We start from the raw sequence: 22320 nt of genomic DNA, 5'->3' as shown, positions 1-22320 counted from the left end.
CCGCGTGCGCCGGGAGGCTGGCGGGACCCGCGCCCGCAGCAGCTGCTTGCTACCCGGCCCTGCGCGCCCCGCTGCTGCCGCAGTCGCTGGCTGCCGCCGCGGGCCCGGCTCGGGGTTACAGCCAGGTACGGACTCCGGGCGGGAGCGCGGGCCGTGAAGGTCACGCCGCACTTCCTGTGACAGTCCGCTGTCGCGGACGCGACGGGGACGCCGGGTGGGCGGGGCCGGGGCCGGGGCCGGGGCCGAGTGCTGCCTTCCGGGCGCGGTGGCGCGGGGCCAGGACTCGGAGACCGGAGCCGGCCGGCCGCTGGTGTGAGTCCTGCGCGAGCCTCTGCGGCTCTTCCTAAAAACTGGCGGTGTTGACGGAATTTTGAAAAATTGAAAAAGTTGCGTTAAAATACCACAAGCAACTCGGTCTCCTTGGGCTGGCTTTAAAAAGCATTTCCTCTTGTGAAATTGACTATAGAGTAAAATCTTCCGAGTCTTACCGTGTCCGAGGCGCAGTACTTTCGCTTACCAGCGGCTCCTCAACATTAGACCCAAGTTTACATAGAAACGGTGAAAGAAACACATTTGTCTATCCGTCGTCGATATTGGAGGGTAATTCAAGGTTGAACCCCAGCTCCTTCACACTGAGCTGCATCCCCTGCCCCCTCGCGCCCCCCCCCCTTTTTTTTTTTTCTTTAAGAAAGGATCTCAGTACACTGCCCGGGCTGGTCTTGAACTTTTGATCCTCCTCGTCAGCCTTTCATAGTCCTGGAGGGATACAGGGATGAACTCCACTGAACACAAGTGCACCCCACTGACCACTAAAGCCTTGGTTATCTTCCCACTTCATAGTTGTAGTGCTTGTTAGATTCTTACCTCATCATTCCGCCTTTGGCTGAGACACAATAGAATAGGTAGGGCTCGAGGTCCTATTGTCTTCTGTGAGCTTCCCTTTGCTCTACTGCTGGACAGTTAATCTTTGCAAGGCCTGTCGTCTCCCTGATTTACCCACTTCTTAAATGTCTTTTTTTTTTTTTTTTTTTTTTTTGTGTGTGTGTGTGTGTGTGTGTGTATGTGGCCAGCTCAGCCCACCAGGGGGCGGGGCTGGCTGGCATGTGGTGCTGGGGGATTGAACTTGTGCTTTGCTAAGCTTGTTCTAAGTAGGTGCTTTAGACCACTGAGCCATCTCACCAGCCCCTTAAATGTCTTTTTAAACTTGTTTTGCTAATCCAGGGAAGGGATTCTTGTTGAGCCCTGGCCAACAGTACCAAGTTTATTTTACCTTGTGTATAAGCTGTCTTTTGACACCTGTTTTTAGCCTGCAGTTTATGCAGATGGACTTGCTGGTTTTCAAGTGCGCCTTTGCTGTCCTACCTCTTTTCTCACCTCAAGCAGGAATGTCCTGGCCTCCTCTTCCCACCAGGGTTATTTTTCTGTGAGCGTTGCTTTGCATTCCTACATTTTTAAAAATCTGGTTAAGAAGTTTTAGAGCATCTTATCTTGCACACTTGTCTTCTACATAGCCAGCTCTCTCAGATGAGGTCTAATACAGTGCACTGTGTAGGGGGCTTAAGTATATTTGTCACATTGAAGGGACCCTTCTTTTCTGACCTAACTAAATCACTATTATAAGGTACAATTTTAGGCCTGATGAATAAGCCCTGAATACAGTTTGTGTCCTACCAAACCACTAGGATATACTTGCTTATTGGTTTAGGATGTACAATTTAAGCTAAAATAGGGTGAGTTAGATTTGTGACATTTCCTTTGAAATAAATAATTCTAACATGTAGAGTATATGTTCATAGAAATATTTTTTAAGTAGAAGTGTTTTTATAATTATTCATCTCTCTTGAAAGGAGTCTAAAACCACCTACCTGGAAGACCTCCCGCCACTTCAGGAGTATGAATTGTCCCCATCTAAGTTAGGGGAGGAAGTGGATGATGTGTACCTCATTCGTGCTCAAGGGCTTCCCTGGTCATGTACTGTAGAAGATGTACTTAACTTTTTCTCAGGTATGTCTTCTTCTTTTTTAGGTAGGGTCTTGCTGTGTTGAGGCTGTTCTTGAACTCTTTACCTCAGTGATCCTCCTGCCTCAGGCCTTCATTGCACTATGGCTAGTTTTATATGTATTTTGAACGTTTTTTTATTTTGTTTTTTGGCAGACCCGGGGATTGAACTCAGGCCCCAGCACTTGCCAGGCAAGCACTTATTCCACTGAGCCATCCTCCTGGCCCAAAATTAAACTTTTTTTTAAAATTTTTGTCAGAACTGGGGATTGAACTCAGGCTGTTGCGCTTGCCAGGGAAGCGCTTATTCCACTGAGCCATCTCCCCAGCCCTATATGTATTTTAAGTGGGTAGTGTTTTCTTCTTTTTAAGTGCTAGGGCTTTGAACCTAGAGTTCTCTCACTGAGTTACACTTGCCAAACCTTTTTTTGTTTGTTTTTTGAGATAGGAGCTTGATAGGTAGTTCAGGCTGGCCCTGAACTTTCTATGTAGTCCAGGCAGGCCTTAAACTCACAACAGTCCTCCTGCTTCAGTGTCCGAAGTGCTGGGATTACGGGCATGCACTTCCCTGACTATGAGCTACCCTGAGCAGCTTGCAAACCTTTTAAAAAATATTTTATTTTGAGATAGGGTGTTGCTAAATTGTATGCTCAGGCTCGGCTCAGATTTGTGATACTCCTGCTTTAGCCTTAGGGTCCTGGGATTAAAAGTGTATGCCACCACAGCCAGTGTATGTAATTTCATCTAACTCAAAGACAATTGAGACAACCCCATACTGGAGATAGTTTTTTTCATGGCTCACTTTGGGTTACAGATTCTTACCAAATGTACCATGAGTAAACTTGTGATATATACCAGATTTTTTTTTTTTTTTGGTGTGTGTGTGTTGCTGGGGATTGAACCCAGGGCCTTTGCACTAAGCTACATCCCTGTCTTTTTAAATTTTTATTTTGAGACAGGGTCTTGCTATGTTTCCCAGGTGGGATTTGAGCTTGTTATCTTTATCTTGAGTCTCCCAGAGTAAAAGGATCACATGCTTGTGCTCCCAGGCCCACCCTCAACCAGATTTAAAGACTGAATGTGGCTGGGTGTGGTGGCACACAGGCCTGTAGTCCCAGCACTTGGGTGGCTGAGACAGGACAATTGTTGGAATTTAGACCATGTAGCAAGACCTTCACCCTAGACCATGTAGTAAGACCTTATCTCAAAAAAGGCCTTAAATGCAACAAAAGTAAAGACTTATGTGGTATAAAACCAGTTTTCTCAGATGTTTTAGTGTATATATAACAAGCCAGCCCTGGTGGTGCAGGGCCTATAATTCCAGTAGTCTAGGAAGGTGATCCAGGAGTGACATAGGGAATGAAACTCCCAACCTGAGAGATACCTGGGACAAGTTTGTGTTCTCTAAAACTGAAGTACAAATTTTAGAACAACGGAGGTTAAGAGCAGAATATATTTATTGGGGGAAAGAAAACTTCTGTCCTAGAGACAGAGAAAGGAGGACCCGAGTGTGTTGTCTAGGAATCTGTCTTTTCTGGGAATTTTTCTAGAGCAAAACCACGAGGTGAGGTGGGTTGAAGGTGGAAAACATGGGAACTGGCACATGACATGGGACAAAACTATGGTCAACCAATAAGACTACAAGCACAGTAGTTTTGTAGTCTGCTCAGGTAAAATTGATCAAATCCAAGACCAAATGGGAAAGTGAGTCATGTAGCAAGCAGCCTTGAATATAGAACAGGGGCTTCTCTGGTAGGGGTTGGATTAATGACTCTTCTTGGCTTCTTCAAGGTGATTACCAATACCGGATATTTATTCTTTTTTTTTTTTTTTTTTTTTTTGTGGAGCCGGGTATTGAACTCAGGCCCTTGTGCTTGCCAGGCAAGCGCTTATTCAACTGAGCTATCTCCCCAGCCTCTGTTTATTTTTTAGAGAGGTAAGTATTTGTTTGATCTTTGGTCTTAAGGTCTGGCCCATAGCAGGAGTGTCCATCTCTCTCACAGTTGTAAGGTATCTTGTCTTCTGTGGCGTCTCCTTTGAGGGCCAAGCTCTGTATCACTATAATATTTCTGTCTATTTCAGCTGCCTACAACATGAAGACGGAAACTTTGAATCCAGCATGGGCAGTTTAGCAAGATCTAGTCTCAAAATAAAATTGAAGGACTAGGGTTGCTGCTCAGTGCCAAATCTCTGAGTACAGTCACCAATACTACCAACAACAACAACAAAAAGTATAACAAGCCTAGTCTCAAGATAAAATTGAAGGACTAGGGTTGCTGCTCAGTGCCAAATCTCTGGGTACAGTCACCAATACTACCAACAACAACAACAAAAAGTATAACAAGCCAACCCTATTGCTGGAAATATGGGGTTCAGGGTAATTTTTTAAATGAAATACTTACGTTTTGAACACAAAATCACTTGTATGAAGTACCCATGTTTGAGAGGTATAGCATTGTGTGTAAAGGAGTGTTTTATATTTTATATCTGACTGTGGTTTAAAATTTTCCTCTTAACAGGGATGATTTCCTTTTGAAAGGTAAAAGAATAGCCAGATGTAGTACACAGCTATAACCTCAGCATTTGTGACCCAGGCTGGAGGATCATGAATTTGAGGCTAGGCTAGGTTACAAAATAAGGCCATGTTTAAATGAATGAATGAATGAATGAATGGGTGTGTAGTAAAAGAACATATCTGTGTTAATTATCTTAATGTATATACCATTGTATTAAATCAAGTATTTTATGAAGTCTAAAGCCATTGCTATTGCTTGCATCTTCAGTTTCCATGGTAAGGAAAAAAAAAACCAAACACTTATACTGGGCCTGGTGGAACACATCTAAAATCCCAGCATCTAGGAGGCTGGGCTGGGCTATGCAGTGAATTCAAGGTTAGTCCGAACTCTTGTCTCAAAAAACCAAAGCAAAAAAACCCAAAAGAAATAAGCACTAAGTTAGTCAGAGGGAGGAAATGAAATTTCTGTACCAAAATTAACATTGTTATTTTTATGGTATTTAGGGTCAACCCGGGACCTCATGCATAGCAGACAAGTGCTGTACCATAAAGCTACATACTCCTCCTATCTTATATTCAGGTAGACTTTTCCTAAGTTCCCCAAAATTCAGTTCTTTTTTTTGAGATAAGATCTCTATGCAGTTCAGGCTGGCCTTGAATTTACTTAGGTAGATCAGGATGACCTTAAACTTGTGGCGAGATCCCTCTGCCTCAGCCTCTCAAGTGCTGGAGTTATAGGCATGTGCCACCATACCTGGCTCCAAAATTATTTTCATAGGTTTCTTTTCCTTTTTTTTTTTTTTTTTGTGGTGTTGGGATTTGAAGCCAGGGCTGCACACATGCAAGGCAAGTGGTTTACCACTGAACTATATTCCCAACCATTTTTATTTTTTATTTTAACACAGGACAGTACTGAAGCTTGTGATTTCCCCCTGCCGCAGCCGCCCTCAATGCTTAGATTGTAGGTTTGCTGTGGTGTGTTAGGAGATATTTTATGAACAATATTTTAAAGGCAGTTGCTCATGTATAAACCTTATTTTTATTCCTTAAATGATTCGAGTCTGGTTGTAGAAACACTGGAATGAACAGGGTGCATTTGAGTTGCACTTGCCTTGATGTAACCATTGCTTCCCCCTAGCTGGGATGAATTTGAGCTAGGTGCAGTGAGCTCTGCTCTGCTGATGCTGGTCCTGTGTGTTCAGGAGATCATAGCTGCTGTGGTTTCTCATCTGCTTGGGGCACTTTAGACACCCCTTCATCTTGCTGCTGTCTCCTGGTGGCGATCATTTGGTGCCTGCTTTGTTGCTGGGAACCTGTGCTTAGTGACTTATGTAATGAGCTCACAGTTTGGGGCTGTTTTTCATTAACTTCTCATATACTTTTAGACTGCAGAATCCACAACAGTGAAAATGGAGTGCATTTTCTCTTAAATAGAGATGGGAAGCGCCGGGGTGATGCCCTGATTGAGATGGAGTCAGAGCAGGATGTGCAGAAGGCCCTGGAGAAGCACCGCATGTACATGGGCCAGCGGTACGTGGAGGGTAAGTGTTTCTAAAACATTATTTTATAGTTATGAAATGAAGCACACAGATAATCTAAGTTTCCTGTCTGTAAAATGAGGCTGCTGGTCAGATTTGTTTATTTATTTTGTCAGGTTTATTTTGAAGTTGTAAGGATAGGTTCAGTTTAAATATTTAATAAATATTCCTTGTTACTTTCTTGAGAACTGCATACAGGGTAAGGCTAGTGTTAGAATTTTTGGGAAACTAATCAAGTGGTGATGTTTGAATGGTCCAAAACTGGCCCAGGTCCTTGTGTATGAGTGCACACCTCTAGTATGTCTTAAGCAGCTATATACATTGACAATAACAGGATAGCAGCAGGAGTTGAGAGAAGCATGAAGAAAAAGGAGGGTGAAGGGAACAGAGGGAGGGGCTGCATAACCAGGTGCTTAGGGTCAGACACTGCTGACCCAAGGTGGCCCCACAGTTACGGTCAAATGTCAGCCAAGTGCAGGTCAAGAGTGGTTGAAGGGAGATAAGGGAGTGGCTCATATGACTTCCTGTCTTAGGATCCTGGGGACATGGGTAATCATTAGGTGGTGTGGCCTTTACAGTTGAATGAAGGAAACCAAGTGGTCCAGTGTCTTGACTGTATGAATAACATACTTGACTTTTACAAAAACTGGCTTTGTTTGTCAGGTAAACTCCATATCCATGTTGTGCTTTTCCCTTTCAGTATATGAGATAAACAATGAAGATGTGGATTCCTTAATGAAAAGCTTGCAGGTCAAAGCCTCCCTGCCAGTGAATGATAGTGTGGTTCGGCTGAGGGGACTTCCATATAGTTGCAATGAGAAGGACATTGTAGACTTCTTTGCAGGTACTCAGCAGTTTGATTGTGTTGGGGATGTTGTTTCTCCTTCTGTGTCTACTTCTCTCCCTAGGTCCTTCTGTATTTTAGAAGAGCTTGATGGCTTAGGCAGTGTTTGGGTCATGTCACACTTCAGAATAATTGATAAAGCTTTGTTTTTTGTTTTTTTTTAAATTTATTTATTTATTTATTTGTGTGTGTGTGTGTGTGGCCAGCTCAGCCCACCAGGGGGCGGGGCTGGCTGGCATGTGGTGCTGGGGGATTGAACCTTGTTCCATGTGCGTTGCTAAGCTTGTTCTAAGTAGGTGCTTTAGACCACTGAGCATCTCACCAGCCCCGATAAAGCTTTGTTTTACAACTGAAGAAAATGCCTTTACAGAGTGGATATGGTCAAAATATACCCATTGAGTCTTCCCCAAGAATGTGAAACCAGGGAGGTTTGGGGTCAGAATGATCCCTTATGATGCATGTCAGAGTGCATGTGTGGGCCAGGGAGATGGCTCAGTAGAATAAGCGCTTCCCTGGCAAGCACAAGGGCCTGAGTTCAATCCCCAGTTCCGCCAAGAAAAAAAGAAAAACAACAACAAATTACATGTGTGAGTCTGCCTCATAAGGCCCATTAAGCTGTATGACCAATATGCACTAATAAAAGAGTATGACACAAAAAAGTTAACAAAAGACAATGAAAGACTTACACAGTGAAAACTACAGAACGTTGTTTAAAAAAATAAAAAGTGAAGGGCCAGTGAGATAGCTCAGCTGACTAAGTGCTTGCTTAGGGAAGTGCAGAGGCCAGGGTTTGATGCCACGCCAACCCCACCCTCACGCATGCTGAGCCAGCAATGGAGTCGGCGTGGTGATGGAGTCTGGGCATGGTGGCACACACCAGCCCTGGGGAGGCAGAAAACAGGATCACTGAGTCGGAGCTCTGTAGTGAGACCCTGAATAAAAGAAATAAAGATAACCTAAATAAATAGAAATAGTGCAACTTTAAAGAAATACCTTTGTTAGAACAGTGGCCATTGTTGGCTAAGACAGAGGCAATCTAGATGATTTAAGCAAATCTAATTTATATAAAATATATGCTTTTTTTTTTTGTGTGTGGAACCGGGGATTGAATTCAGGCCCTTGCGCTTGCCAGAGAAGCGCTTATTCCTCTGAGCCATCTCCCCGGCCCTAAAATATATTCTTAATATATTTTAGTTACCAGGTATGGGGATGCACACCTGTAATCCCAGCACTAGGGAGGCTGAGATAGGAGGATCTTTGAGTTAAGAGACCAGCTTGAACTACCAAGTGAGCTCAAGGCCAGCCTGAACTACATAGTGAGACTGTCTCAAAAGGAAAAGAAAAAAAAAGATATATATGTTAGCCATGGATATCTATGTATATCTCTCTTTTCTCTTAGAATACAAATTATGGCAAAAAGAAAAAGATGAGTTGTATGTTTTAAAAGGTCTGCTTGGACTGCACATTGTAGAAAAGTATGTGTTTTTGGGTGTGTAATAATTCCCCATTAAATATTGCCCAGACTTGGGATTGGCAGAAAACTGTACAGATTTTATGAGTGCAGGAGTAAATGTATTACTTCTGAGGATAAAAAAGTAGTTCTGGTAGTGGAACTAATTTGTAGTAATGTTCTTATGTCTTAGGACTGAATATAGTGGACATCACTTTTGTAATGGACTACAGGGGCAGAAGGAAAACAGGGGAAGCCTACGTGCAGTTTGAAGAGCCAGAGATGGCCAGCCAGGCCCTGATGAAACACAGGGAGGAGATTGGGAACCGGTGAGTGAAGCAGAGTGTAGTGGTGTGGAAGTTCTGTGTGGCAAGTATGAGAGCACTGTGATGGATGGGAATGGGCAGTGCGAATGGGCTGGCAAAGAGCCCCGGGGTACAATTGAATGTGAGCTGTGGAATACCCAGCACTTAGGTGGACATTAGCATTTTTTAGGTTTGTTTCATTTCTCTGTTTTTTCTCCTGTTTTTAGTACTTTTGTTTTTTTGAGGCTTGCCTTGAACTCACTATGTAGTTTAGGTGAGCCTCTTGGGCTTGAGATCCTCCTTCTCCCAGCCTTGATTGCTCGGTTGCAGGTGAGTGTGCTGTGGCTGGTGGTTGTTGCTTGGGTTTGTTTTGTGGGCTTGAGCCCAGGAAGTCTCACTCCTGGCAGCAGGAGCTCCAAGTAGCTGCAGTTGGCTTAGCGAAAACTGTCAACTGCTTGTCAGGATCTTATGTTTGTGTCACATCATGGAGCTCATTATAACCTGTTTTAAGCTCAGTTTTGGAGAAATAGTAGAAACAGGTCTTTTTACTTAGTTCTCTATGGTTAAAGCTAAGAGCCACTCCAAAGCTATTATATTTCTGGATGTACTGTACAGTTGGTTCAAAGATCTTTAATGTATGTATGTATGTATTTAATTATTTTTGGCACCAGCAATTGAGCTTGGGACCTTGTACTTGTCAAGCAGGCACTGTGCCATTGAGCTATATGCCCGACCTAGAGTTGTGAGTTTTTTTAATGTATTTAGCACAGGGTCTACAGGGTCTCACTACACAAATCAGACTTCTAGTGACCCTCCTGTTTTCAGCCTCCCAAGTGCTGGGATTATAGGTGCGCTACCACGCCCAGTCTCATTGGAGGTCTCAGTGCTCCTGGGGGCAGGGCTGGCACAGTGCTCCAGGGATTGAACATGGTCCCTGTGCCTGCCTAAGCAGGTGCCTTAGTCCACTGAGCTATCTGGCCAGCCCCCAGAGGTGTTTTTACTCTCTTCCTTTTTTTTTTCTGCAGCACTAGAGACTGAGCTCAGGACCCTGCATTTGCCAGGGAAGTGCTTATTCCACTGAGCTATCTCCCTGGCCCCCAGAGGTCTTTTTAAAGAAGTGGCCCTTCAATAGTTTTCTTTGTGTGGTTCTGAGGACCATGTGCTCTGCAGTGCTACACCTCTGAGCTATACCCTTGCCTTATTTAATCTCCTTAGGTTTTATAAATACAGTTGGTTTTCATAACTCCTATGTAGTAGCCTATCTTGGAAGAGTGATCTCACTGTCACGAGGATGGCAAGTCAGAGATAATACTTAATTGTGGAATTTTCCTTAGAACTCTTGAAGTTCTTCTGTGGAAGGTAGTTCTCACATAGTCATTTTTAACATCTTGAGCAGAGGTGACTATTACTTGCAATTGCAAGGCATCAATCAGAATTGTGAGAAGAAAATAGCTTTTGTACTTACTTGCTTTTCATTACAGTAGCAAGTACTTGAGGCCAGCTAACTTTATAAAGAGAAGAGGTTAATTTTGCTTTGTTTCAGAGGCTGAGAGTCCACCATGTGGGAGAGGTCTTGGGGGACCTGACCTGAAGGATGTGTATAAGAAATCACATCTTGGAACAGGGAGCAAAAGCATCTCAGGTTAGGCTTGGGCTTTGTTTGCTGCTTGCAGCCAGAGTCCTGGCTCCCTTAGGGTGTGCCCCTCCTAGAATAGCACCTCAGTCTGCACAGGACTCCCAGAGCACTATTCAAAGTTCACATGATGAAAGCATCAGCTTGGCAAAAAGATCCAATCATTAACTCTGTGTCAAGATTACTTTCCATTATTTATCGCTACTATTAATTTGCACCATGTTTTATAGGTACATAGAGATATTTCCAAGCAGAAGGACTGAAGTTCGAACACATGTTGGCTCTCATAAGGGAAAGAAAATGGCATCTTCTCCTATTGCCAAGTATATGACTGAGCCTGATGTTGTCTTTGAAGAACACGAAGTAAATGAGGATATTGGACCTGTGACAACTTTTGAAAGTGAGAAGGAGATAGGTAAGGTCTTGCTGCTGCCCGAGATTGGTGGGTCTGTTCTATATGGGTTGGTTTCTGTTAATTTTTTTTGTGGCTGGCTCAGTCCACCCTGGGGCAGGGCTGGTGCAACACATGATGCTGGAGATCGAACTGCAGTTCCTGTGCTTGCCTAAGCAGATGCCTTAGACTTTTGAGCTACCTCGCCAACCCAAATTTTTCCTTTTTTGTAACTGTGTTATATGAAATTTTGAGATTGTAGAAGGACAAGGGAACTGGGATAAAGGTTTAATGGAGTGTGAAGGTACTTTGAGTCTATACAGGAGGGCATACTCATATTTAACTTAGTCATTTTGTAAATTCTACCAAAAGCAGAGTATTAAAAAGGTAATAAAAGGAAGTAAAATGACAGCATTTAATCTGAGGTGGGGGGAGACTTGGGTAGGGAGCAGAAATAGTGAGTGAAGGATTTTTGTTTGTCTCTGGATTTAATTACTTGCTTCCTACTTCAAAGCAACCTTTGGAATCTTTGAAATTTAATGAATGCTTTTGAAGTGGATACCCTGGAATTATCATATCGCCATAAATACATATAAAGTACCTTTTCCATATGTTATAATATAGTTTCAATTTTGTGTACCTGTTATATATGGTATCTGTAACCCAGCAAGTTTTCCTTGCTTTAGAGGTTCTTCCATGATTGTTTGAGGCACTAGTGACTGTGGGTATTTGATGGTATTTGGTAAGTCGCGGGCATTTCATCTCATCTTCCTGGCTTTGGGAGCCCTTCTGTGCTGATTCCAGAAGAAATGGGAATTTTGGTATCACAGGTGGTGGTCTTAGTGACTTTTGGAGAGTTTGTACCCTTGTTTTGTTCTCCTTCTCAGAGTTTCCAAAGGAGGTGCCAGAGAAGTTTCCAGAGGCTGTTGATTTTGGAGCCACACCTTCCTCACATGTTGTACACATGAGAGGCCTGCCTTTCCATGCCAACGCGCAGGACATCATAAATGTGTGTGGAGTAAGATACCTAGGCTCACTAGGTTGGGAAAGCTCTGAAATTGAACTTGTATTAATTTGGGAAAGAGAGAAAGATACTTTTGGAGTGTCTTTCAATACTCAGGAAGTATATCCTTTGTTGGAAAGCTTGTTTTATTTTCTGTAGCTGAAAGTGTGGCATACCTGGGCTTGATGGCATAGGCCTATACTGAGAATCTGAGACAGGAGGGTCCGTATAGTTCAGGAGTTCAGAGTTAGCCTGAGCAACATAGTGAGACCAAGTCACTCTGTCTTTCTTTCTCTGTCTTGCTTTTTTAGTTTTTGCTATTTTTTGAGGCTAGATTTCACTACATAGTGCAGGCTGGTCATGAACTTACTTTATGTAGCCCAGGCTGGCCCCAAATCACCAGCAATCCTCCTGCCTCAGCTTCCTGAGTCCTGGGATTGCAGGCATTCACAACCATGCCTGGTAAGATCATGTCTCTTAAAAAGTGTGGGTTTGTATTACACTGAAAAAAAAAGCAGCTTTTAGGATTTTATAGATTTCACATAATATGAGGTAGCTTGGTCTCCTAATAAATTGGTTTAACTTATTATTGAGTATTTTAAGGAACTGAGATTCAGGTGTTCATTGCAAGAGCAGTTATAACAGCTGTTCCTTGACCTATGGTGGGTTGTAGGGCAAGCTGAGTTGAGAGGGCCTTGTTTCCATAACTTGCATGGTGAGTTGCCTGCCTGCTGCCATGCCCTATTCCTTGGGGTGTATTATTGTATGTCACTAGCTTGGAAACCACCAAACTTCAATGTGGTTTCTAGTACATTTGAATTACTTTTCTGCCATTATGAACTCAAAAACTCCTCATTGGAATTGGGAAACCGCTGTGAAGCTGGGACCGTGTGTGCTAGCCTAGAATCTAGGGCTGACATGCCTGGTGTTCTCATGACATCATGTAGTTTTTGTTTTTTTGAGACAAGGTCTCGCTATAAGTTTGGTTTCAAATTCATGACAGTCTTCCTGCCTCTACCTCCCTAGTGCTACGATTATAGGAGCACACTACTGTGCCTGGCTACCATGGAGTTTTGCAGTATTCTGTTAATTTTGGGAAAATGAATATAAAGTACATTTTTATTTTATTATAAACATTATATGCAGTAAAACAATTATACAACAGGGGCTGGGGAGATAGCTCAGTGGAATTAACACTTGGCTGACAAGCACAAGGTCCTGAGAGCAATCCCTGGTACTGCAAACAAAAAAAAAAAAACCCACCTCAAAACATAATAGAACAGCAAAGCTCTGGGCTTTGTGAACTTCAGAACATGTATGATATACAGATCAAACCGGAAGTCTTCAGTTACTCAGGAATCCTCAGATTTGCCATCAGTATTTCAAAGAACCTAACACTAGTAGTAGGGATCAAGTCTTTTTTTTTTTAAGAAACTATTTCGGGGCCAGCCAAATAACTCAGTGCATTAAAGCGCCTGCTTAGGCAGATGCAGAGGCCAGGGTTCAATACCTGGTATGCCCTGCTGGCCCCACCCCCAGGGTGCACTGAGTCTCAGCAATTGAGACTGGGTGTGATGGCTCATGCCTGTAATCCCAGCACTTGGGAGGCTGTAAACAGGAGGATCACTATGAGTCCGATCTAGTAGTGAGACCCTGAACACCCGTGTAGACCCTTCTCTAAAATACAAAAAATAAATGAACTTTTTTTTTTTTTTTTTGGTGGAACTGGGGATTGAACTCAGGACCTTAAACTATTTTGTTTTATTGTATGAAAGAATATTTTTCATCAGTAGATTTCATGTTTAGTTTATATTGAATAAACAATTGTAGTAGTTAGGACACAGTTAATTGCAATATCTATGGCTATATAGTCTAGAAAATATTTTTAAAATACAAAGCTCTAAAGTTCTCCAGAAATACCCCTCATATATCAGGTATTAGCAAGATGAATAAAATTCCTGCCTAGGCTTTTGATCCCTTATGTTGACCAAGTCTTTTGGTTGTGGTGTTAGGGAACTGGGGATTGAATCCAGGGGCACTCTTCAGTTGAGCCACACCCTCAGCCCTATGGTTGTGTGTGTATTTATGTTTATTTCAAGATACCTAAGTTCTCCAGGTTGGCCGTGAACTTGGCATTCCTTTTGCCGTATCCCATGTAGGTGTTACTACTTTTGTGTACCACTGTGCTTGGCTGGGAACTACATCTATCTGAATGAATATGGAAATGATTTTAAGCATTGTGTCCTATTGCTTTGTTTTAGAACAATAATCAATATGTGTGTTATTTCTGTTCATGCAGTACCTGTAGAAATTGGATGATGAAGTGTGTATCTTTTTTTTTTTTTTTTAAGTTTTATTTATTTGTTTTTGTGTGTGTGGCCAGCTCAGCCCACCAGGGGGCGGGCCTGGCTGGCATGTGGTGCTGGGGGATTGAACCGCGGTCCCTGTGCTTTGCTAAGCTTGTTCTAAGTCGGTGCTTTAGACCACTGAGCCATCTCTCCAGCCCTGAAGTGTGTATCTTAAAACAGTTTTTTTGGAGACAGCTCTCCTTATGTAGTCTAGGCCAAACTTGAATTTATTATGCAGCTCAGGCTGGCCTTAAATTCTTAATCCTCCTGCCTCAGTGTCTTGAGTGCTGAGATTATAGGCGTGCATCACCATGCCTGGGAAAACGTGAGTTATTAATGATTGAAGAATATTTATTGCCAGGCATGGTGGCACATACCTGTAATCCCAGCACTCAGGAGGCTAAGACAGGATTGCTGTGAGTTCAAGGCCAGTCTGAACTATGCAGTGAGAACTTATTTCAAAAAAAAGAAAAATGGGAAGGACAAAAGGGTTTTATTGTTTTGTTTAGAAATGTGAGAAACATTTGTGTAATGATTGTTTGTAGTTAAAAGGTTTTTGAGAGACCTATAACCAGTTTTGCTTGAAGGGGACCCCCAAAATCAGGTAGCTATAGGGTGTGAAGGAATGGCCATTTCAGTGTGCTATCTTGACCGCTGTGTCGTGCAGTTTTTTGTGCCACTGAAGCCTGTGCGGATTACCATGGAGTACAGCTCTGATGGCAAGGCCACTGGTGAGGCTGACGTGCACTTTGACAGCCACGAGGATGCTGTGGCGGCGATGCTCAAGGACCGGTCCCACGTGCGTAAGTAATGTCTCTGCATGTCTATACGACCATCCATCATTTTAATGAAAAGCACTCATTGTGTGGTGACTTCATTTTTCACTTCTAATTTTTTTGAGATGAGAATCTTGCTTTGATGTTGGGACTGATCACACTTAAGAGGCTTAAGTGATCCTCCTCCCTCAGCCTCTGGTGGCTATATGTTGCCTTTTTTTTTTTTTTTTTTTTTACTGTGAGGCACTCGGGAGTGAACACAGAGCTCCTGAGCTATATCCGCATCCCTGTTTAGTTTCAGCTTTTTATTGTTTTGATTTTGGTAATGGTGATGTATCTCAGGATCTTGTGCTTACTGGGCAGGTGCTGTGCCAGTGAAGTATATCCCTAGCCCTGTTTTAGTTTTGAGTCAGAGTCTTGCTGAGTTTCCTGGGCTAGTCTAGAACTTGGGATTCTTTTTTTTTTTGTGGTACCTAGGATTGAACTTGATACTCTGTGCTTGCCAGGCAATGGATTTTTGTTGTTGTTGTTGTTGTTATTGTTGTTGTACTGGGGATCGAACTCAAGACCTTGCCCTTAACAGGCAGGCACTTATACTGCTGAGTTATCTCCCTGGCATGGAACTTGGGATTCTTAGCTTGGAGTATAGGTACACCACCACTCTCAGTTTATGTTTGTTTTTAACTAGGTAAAGGACAAGGGGCTTGATTTTTCTGGATTACAAGGAAAATGGGTCCAATGTAGTAATTATTTTCAGACCATAGGTATATTGAACTGTTCCTGAACTCATATCCAAAAGGAAAATAAGACTTCAGGGTTTCTAGATAATAAGGTAAGTCTATTATAATAAGGTAAGAGGTGTAACTAGAAATGATTTTCAGTTAATAATCACTAACTCACTAACTGTTAAGATAGTGGAAATGATTCTTTTTTTGGAAGGCCATTTTGTGTGTGTGTGTGTGTGTGTGTGTGTGTGTGTGTATTTGGTACAAGGCCTATAGGCTCTTACTATGTAGGTTGGACTCCTGTTTTTGGCCTCCCAATGCTGGGATTATAGGTGCGCACCACTATGGCCAGTCTCAGTTCCTGTCTCAGAGCACCCTGGAGATGGGGGTGACACGGCATGCTGGAGATCGAACCCTGGCCACTGCACTCTGCGTAAGCAGGTGCTTTAGTCTGCTGAGCTATCTGGCTGGCCCCTGTTTTGTTTTCAGTATGTGGGATTGAACCTAGAATCTTGTGCATGGGAGGCAAGTACTCTTCTTCTGAGCTATATGCCCAATGATTCACTTAGTAATAAACATTTAAGGAATGGTAACTAAGACATCAGTAGAAAGAATGGAGATTCTCCTGGGATAGCACTCTCACTGTGATGGCAAGAGCTTGACTGTTGGCCTGTGTAGAATCTTGCCCTGTACTTGCCAGCAGTTAGGCTGTGTGCCCCACAAGTTACTGTGTAGCTGCTTCTAGTAGCTCTTAGTCATGGCACATGGCAAGTGTACCTTGCCTTCTCTTTTCTTCTGACTAATCTTCTGACACACATCTCCTTAGTTATAAGATATTTTCAGGTTGTGAAGAGGGTATTACTTTGCAACTGGGATGCATCACTGATACGCAGTTAACTTGCCACTGTTTGCCTTTCTCAAAATCATTATGAAAATGATTTTTTGTCTTATGAAGTACATGGTTTCATATTTACAAAATCAACCTTGATGTTCCATCTCTTGCTAAATATATGGTATCTTTTTTCCCCTCGTAAAGTGTTTCAGTAATTTCTGTTGCAGTCATTTTTTTGCATGTAGTGACACACTTAACTGTGATAATTTTTTGAAAACATTTAGGTTTTCTGTTACTATGAATGTTGTGGACTATTTTGGATACATCCCTTGATATAAAATGTTTAAATCATCTCCATTCTTATGAAATGTACTCTGCGCTCATTTCTAGAAATGTGTCTCTATACCTCTCTGTGTCCACTGATGCGTAATGGATTCTCTGCACCTTAAATTCATTAATTCTTAGCATGCAGTCAATCAGACATGCTAACATTTGTAATTTCCAGTGGTACTGGGAACCGCTTGTATAATCCTTTTTCATTGTCAGTAACTGTGTACCATTTTTTGTTTCAGGGTGAAGAAAGCATTTCATTTGCACATGTTTCTTGGACATGGGATGTCAAGTTCCAGTTTTGTGGCAGCAGCTACTAGAGTAAAGGTTTTGAGGGTTTTTTGGGTTGATTGCATCTAAGACAAATTTGTAGTGGACTGATTAGAAAAAGAAAGATGCAGTTTGGGATTCTGAAATGAACCACAAATTAATAATTTTTGGTTAAGCTGCCCAAGATCTGGTTAAAAGAATCTGGTCTTTATTTTGTATAATTATAAACAGTTTGTTTTCATAGAGGATATATTACCCAGTGTAAAGACTACATATTTTTATTCAGCAGTATTTGTTAAAATCTTTTTCCCATTTAAAAAAATCACCTTTTTAAAGTTTTGGTTTTTTGCATATGAATTAAGAGCTTTGATATAAAACCTCTCAAGGGGTTAAAAAAAATTACCTATTTTAACCACTCACCAAAGCAGGAAAGCATTTTAGACTTCTAAACCAATAGGGTTTCAGAAAATAGTTTTAATTGTAGCTTTACTTGGTTACTTAGACCCGGGTAGGAATTGAAAAAACACAAGGTGAGTGTAAAACAGTTTGGCAGTTTTATGTCTTTTAGAAGTGTTGCCTTCTAAGCCTGTGCAAAGCCTTTTTAGCATTGGTGCCTGTCTACTTAAGGGGAAGTCTGGTCTAAACTGAAAGGTTATCTAGCCTCTTACCCTAACTTTTTTTGGTTTGGGGTAAACCTTAACTGTTTGTTAGCATTGCAACTGCTAAGTGATACATACACTGTGTCAAAACAGTCTAGATTGGGAAGAACCTTAATGGTTTCCTTTGACTTTAAATCAGATGCGGGAATGCAACTTCCTCATTTGCTTCTTCAGTGGGGTAGCACAGCCTATATCTTAGAACAAGTAGTGTGCCTTGATTAGGTAAAAATAGCATTTACTGCATAATTGTGTGAGGGCTACAGGTAAGCTGTACTTCTGTACACTGTGGCATTCCCCTCTGCTTTTGTATTAGACAGCTTGCTATTTTCAGTACTGGACCAGACGGCTGACTTCCAAATGTCATTAATAAACTAACTCTGTATGCATCTGTGTCAGAGAGTTAAAGTCCTCCTGTATACCTTCTTTCCCTTGTTCTTGTTCTCAGGGTGACAGCTTCCCTGCAAGATGCAATTCTAGTTCTTCTCATTGATTTTGCCCAGATTTTGCATAGGTGATATCTGGAAGAGAAATGGTATTTCTCTCACTTAGTATCCAGCTGCCTTTGATAACCAGTTAAGGTGTGAATCACTGTACTACAAGTAGAACATAAATGAAAGCTTGTTTTAGACTGAAAATTGCTTAAGAGGATTCCTGGATTACACTGGCATATTAATATAAGAAGAAATGGTTAGTTTTCAGTAATATTTTAAAAAATCCTATTAGAGTGTACTTAACTGCTGTACTATGAACAAGATGGCAGTTTCCATGCATGCAGCTTAACTTCCTTCAGGCTGTGAGTACATGTGGTCACAGATACTGAGCTCTTAGGTATGACCTTGTTCCTGCCTTTCACAGACTGCATCACTGATATACTGTGGGAAGGGGCTGAGGGTCTGCTGGAGCTTGGGTCAGTGAGTGCAGTTACTTTCTTGGCAGCTAGTGAAGTTCATCACACCACTCCCTGGGAAGAAGGCACAGACCTTGTTGTGTGCCTGTGGGTGCAGCGTGGGCCTGGCCTGCTTCTGTAGTGGTCATTGCCAACCTGGTGGATGGAGCTGCTGGGAAAGGACTTGGACTGTGTAAAAGAGATAGAAACTCTTGTTTCTATCCAATAAAGAGAAATGTGTCTTTCTATGCATCCCGATGTGTACTGAGGAGCAGTGAAGGGGTGTTTTCTTCTGTCTTGTAATCCTCCCAGAGGGCAGGTGTGCACGGGTTGGGCTGTCCCTCCCTTGCTGGGGGCAGCCAGTCTGTTGCCCCACAGGCCACGGCAGTTTTCTGGGAGACCTTGGCAGCCCTGTTCTAAGCTCGTAGTGGGGAGTGAGGTGGCTGTTAGAGTTGCTGCTGGGATCTAGGAGGGTGGAACGCTTCTGCTGTGATGCTTACTGTCCTGAGTCCTACAGAGTACGCTGAGTGGAGCCCCGCACAGCCGCTGCCACACTGGGTGAGGTCTGTGATCTGCAGGGTGTGGGGATGGCCAGGTATTCCAGATGCCACTTCTGCAGGAACTTGGTAGGCTGCTGCTTTGGTCTCAGTCACCTTCTGTATGTTGTTGTGATGTGTATTATAAAATGGTATTGACCCAATACCATTTTAGAAAAGAAATTGAGTTTTTTAAGCCTTGGTATAAAAAGAAAGAATGGTTAAAAAAAAATAATAGAATGATGTGCAACAGGGCATAGGGTATTGGCCTATAATCACAGCACTCTGGGAGGCTGAGACAAGAGGATCCCAAGTTTGAACCTAGTCTGGGCAATTTTATTGAGTTAGCAAGACCTTATCTCAAAATTAAAAATTAAGTAAAAGACATTTGAAGATGTAGCCCAACGTGAAAGGGCACTAGATTCAATCTCCAGTCTCTTACAAAGTCTTTAAGACTGGATATGTTGGCGCACATCTGTATTACCAGCACTCTGAAAGGTTGAGGCAGAAGGATTGGAGTGTGACAGAGTTTGGGCTTCATAGGTAGTTCAAGAAGGGCCTATTATAGGTGAGACCCTATTTTTAAGACAGAGTCTCACATGTAGTTCAGGCCTTGAACTCGATTATGTAGTCCAGGCTGGCCTGGACCTCATGGAGATCCTCCTGCCTCAGCCTCCCAAGTGCTGGGATTAGTGTATGGTTACCACACCCAGCTAGTTTTACATTTCAAGGTAAGTTGACTGGTTCAGTACTTCACATAGAACTGTCAGGGTTTGGTTTTGGGTTGGGTATTTACTGGCATGTGCAAGTACCATCAAGGCAGTCCGGGTGACAGATAAATCTTCCTTGGCATGCTAGGGCTAAGTTAGATGACCTTGGTCATTGACAAGCCTTCAACCCGCAGATGTCTACTGAGGCTTGAGGAGAACATTGAGGGGAGTATATTAGGCTAGATCATTTGAACGAAGTTTCAGTACAAATCCAGATGGCCATTAAGATACTGCAATATGGTTCTTTACAGAGGGGCTGGGATCTGTGGTGAGTAGGGCTGACAGGAGGCTGTTAGGGCAGTGGTCTGAGTGCCTTCAGTCATCGCACCATACCCAGCACAAGAGGCCCTTCAGAGGGTAGTCCGGACCCTCAAGAGTTTCATGTACATTTTTGTGTCCTGGCTATAGATACAGTCTAACCGTACACTGCTTATCAGTGTGAAAAATTTCTCAGATCCTCTTTGGAAACAAACTGTTGAGGTAGTTCAGTGAGGTTTTGGTGAGTTCAACTGATACCTTTGTGGAATATCAACACACTTTGCTGGGGATGGAGTCTGGGGCTCCTGTGGGACTGACAGCCCTCAGGAGTTCTTCTGTGTACCCTCAGCCTTTTTAAATTTTGAGACAGGGTTTTGCTAAATTGTCCAAGCTGGGCACATATTTGGTGATCCTCCTGTCTTAGCCTCCCAGAGAGCTGGCATTATCCGAGTGCACCACCACGCCTGGCTGTGAGTTTTTATTTAAGTGACTGAGTTTCAAGGACACAGGATGTTGCAGAGTTAGTGAGGTTCCTTACCCATTCTGCCACTGCCAACAAATCCCAGTGCAGGAACCAGTGTTGGTAGATGGCTATCTTGTACTTAAATGTTTTAGCTTTTTCTTAGTATTCTTTCCATCCAAGGGCCACGCTGCCTTTGGTTACCCTTCCCCTTACTCCTCAGATGGTTTGATGACCTCAGGTTTTCAGACTATTGGTGACCATGACAGCTGTCAGGAGTCATTGTGTAGACTGCTTCTCAGAAGAGATGTCTTTTTCTTTCTCAGCCTGGGTTGGAAGAAGGCCCATGACACAGGGATGGTGCCTGTCAGCAGTGTGACTTCTCAAGTCAGTTCTCTTGTTCCTGAGCTTGCTCATCCTGGAGGCACACTAAGCTCTGCTCCTGGGAGGGGAGAGTCACAAAGTCTTGGGGACTGAGCTATATAGGAGCTGCCACACAGTTGTTCCATTGTAATCCTGTTGTTTACTGTGTTGTGCATATTTCTTCATCTTTGGCTACTGGGAGTTCTTTCAGCTGACTCACTTTCTTCTAGCTGACTCCTTATTCCCAGACCTAGAATTGCCATTTCTTCAAGGAGTTCTAGGTTACTGTTCATAGGTGATATCAGAAAACACAGTCTGTTGTTGCATACTCCTGTAATCCCAGCTCTGAGTGAGGCCAAGGTAAAGGAAAAGACCTTGGGGATGAAGCTCAGGGCAAAGCAGCTGTGGAAAATGTGGGAGGCTAGGCCTGAATTCTGGCACTTGGGGTAAAGGTGGCCCAAGTGTGTCACTACTGGGGTGTGCGGTGTTGTGCTTGCTGCACAGGACTAATGATCCAATTGTGCATGCATGTTTGTATTTTCTGCATCATTTTAGAAAGCACTATTTGAAAACTGGTAAAATACATGTACAACTTTTAACCATTTTTTGTTGAGCTAGATATGATGCACACCTGTAATCCCAGCACTTGGGAGGCTGAGGCAAGAGGATGGCTGTGAGTTTGAAGCTAGTCTGGGCTACATAGTGAGGTTGAAGCCCCAACTGGACGACATAGTGGGACCCTGCCTCAAAAACAAAAACAAACAAAAAAAAACACCCACTTTGCATTTAAGCTGTTATCACCATAGTTTCCCATTTTCCTCAAGTGAAACTCCTGTGACTCATACATCACCCCTTCCTACCTGCTGTGAACCCTGGCAGCCATGGCTCCACTTTGTTACTTGTCCTACTCTGCGTACTGCTTACACATGGGCTCCTATAGGACATATTTCTTATGACTGGCTCTTGTCACTGTCCTCAAGGGTTAGCTGTGTGGCAGCAGCATTTCTTTTGAGTTAGGTTATCCACTTGTGCATTGACAATACTGGCTGTTAAATACTGTGTTAGAGATAGGTGTATGCTTCCCCCTACTCCCTGCATATCGAACTCAGGACTTTACACATGCTGGGCAAGTACTTATCCACCAAGTTGTATCTCCAGCCCATCCTATATTTTGAGGAGGTGTAGTGTTTTTTTTTTTTTTTTTTTTTTTTGACATACACCCAGAAATGGAATTGCTAATATTTTTAGAAATTGCCATGTTAATGTAGTTTTTACATTTCCACCAAGTGAATGAGGGTTCCACTTCTCTGCACATCTTTGTAAATACGTTACTTTGTTTTTATCTTTAGTGCTGCTGAGCAGAATCCAGCGACCTACTTCCTCAGCACTTTTCAGTGTTTTTGAGACAGGGTCTTGGTAAGTTAGTTACC

General features: G+C 42.8%; 1 protein-coding gene across 1 annotated transcript in view; it reads left to right on the top strand.

The window, feature by feature from the left end:
• Positions 1–17350, top strand: part of Grsf1 (G-rich RNA sequence binding factor 1) — a 17680-nt gene extending 330 nt beyond the window's left edge. Inside the window, exons 2-11 of the mRNA XM_004646544.2 lie at positions 1–125; positions 1848–2004; positions 5899–6054; positions 6752–6895; positions 8539–8674; positions 10514–10698; positions 11562–11683; positions 14693–14828; positions 15559–15633; positions 16931–17350. The exon at positions 1–125 is cut by the window's left edge and continues 11 nt beyond it. Coding sequence (XP_004646601.2) covers positions 1–125; positions 1848–2004; positions 5899–6054; positions 6752–6895; positions 8539–8674; positions 10514–10698; positions 11562–11683; positions 14693–14828; positions 15559–15608 — 1211 coding nt within the window. The 3' untranslated portion in view covers positions 15609–15633; positions 16931–17350. The remainder of the gene's footprint in view (positions 126–1847; positions 2005–5898; positions 6055–6751; positions 6896–8538; positions 8675–10513; positions 10699–11561; positions 11684–14692; positions 14829–15558; positions 15634–16930) is intronic.
• The last annotated feature ends 4970 nt before the right edge of the window (positions 17351–22320 follow it).

The sequence above is a fragment of the Octodon degus genome, unplaced genomic scaffold (genome assembly GCF_000260255.1).
Source record: "Octodon degus isolate 3935 unplaced genomic scaffold, OctDeg1.0 scaffold00269, whole genome shotgun sequence".
NCBI lineage: Eukaryota > Metazoa > Chordata > Mammalia > Rodentia > Octodontidae > Octodon > Octodon degus.
Note: the sequence above shows the minus strand (reverse complement) of the source record. Positions and strands in the feature narration are given on the sequence as shown.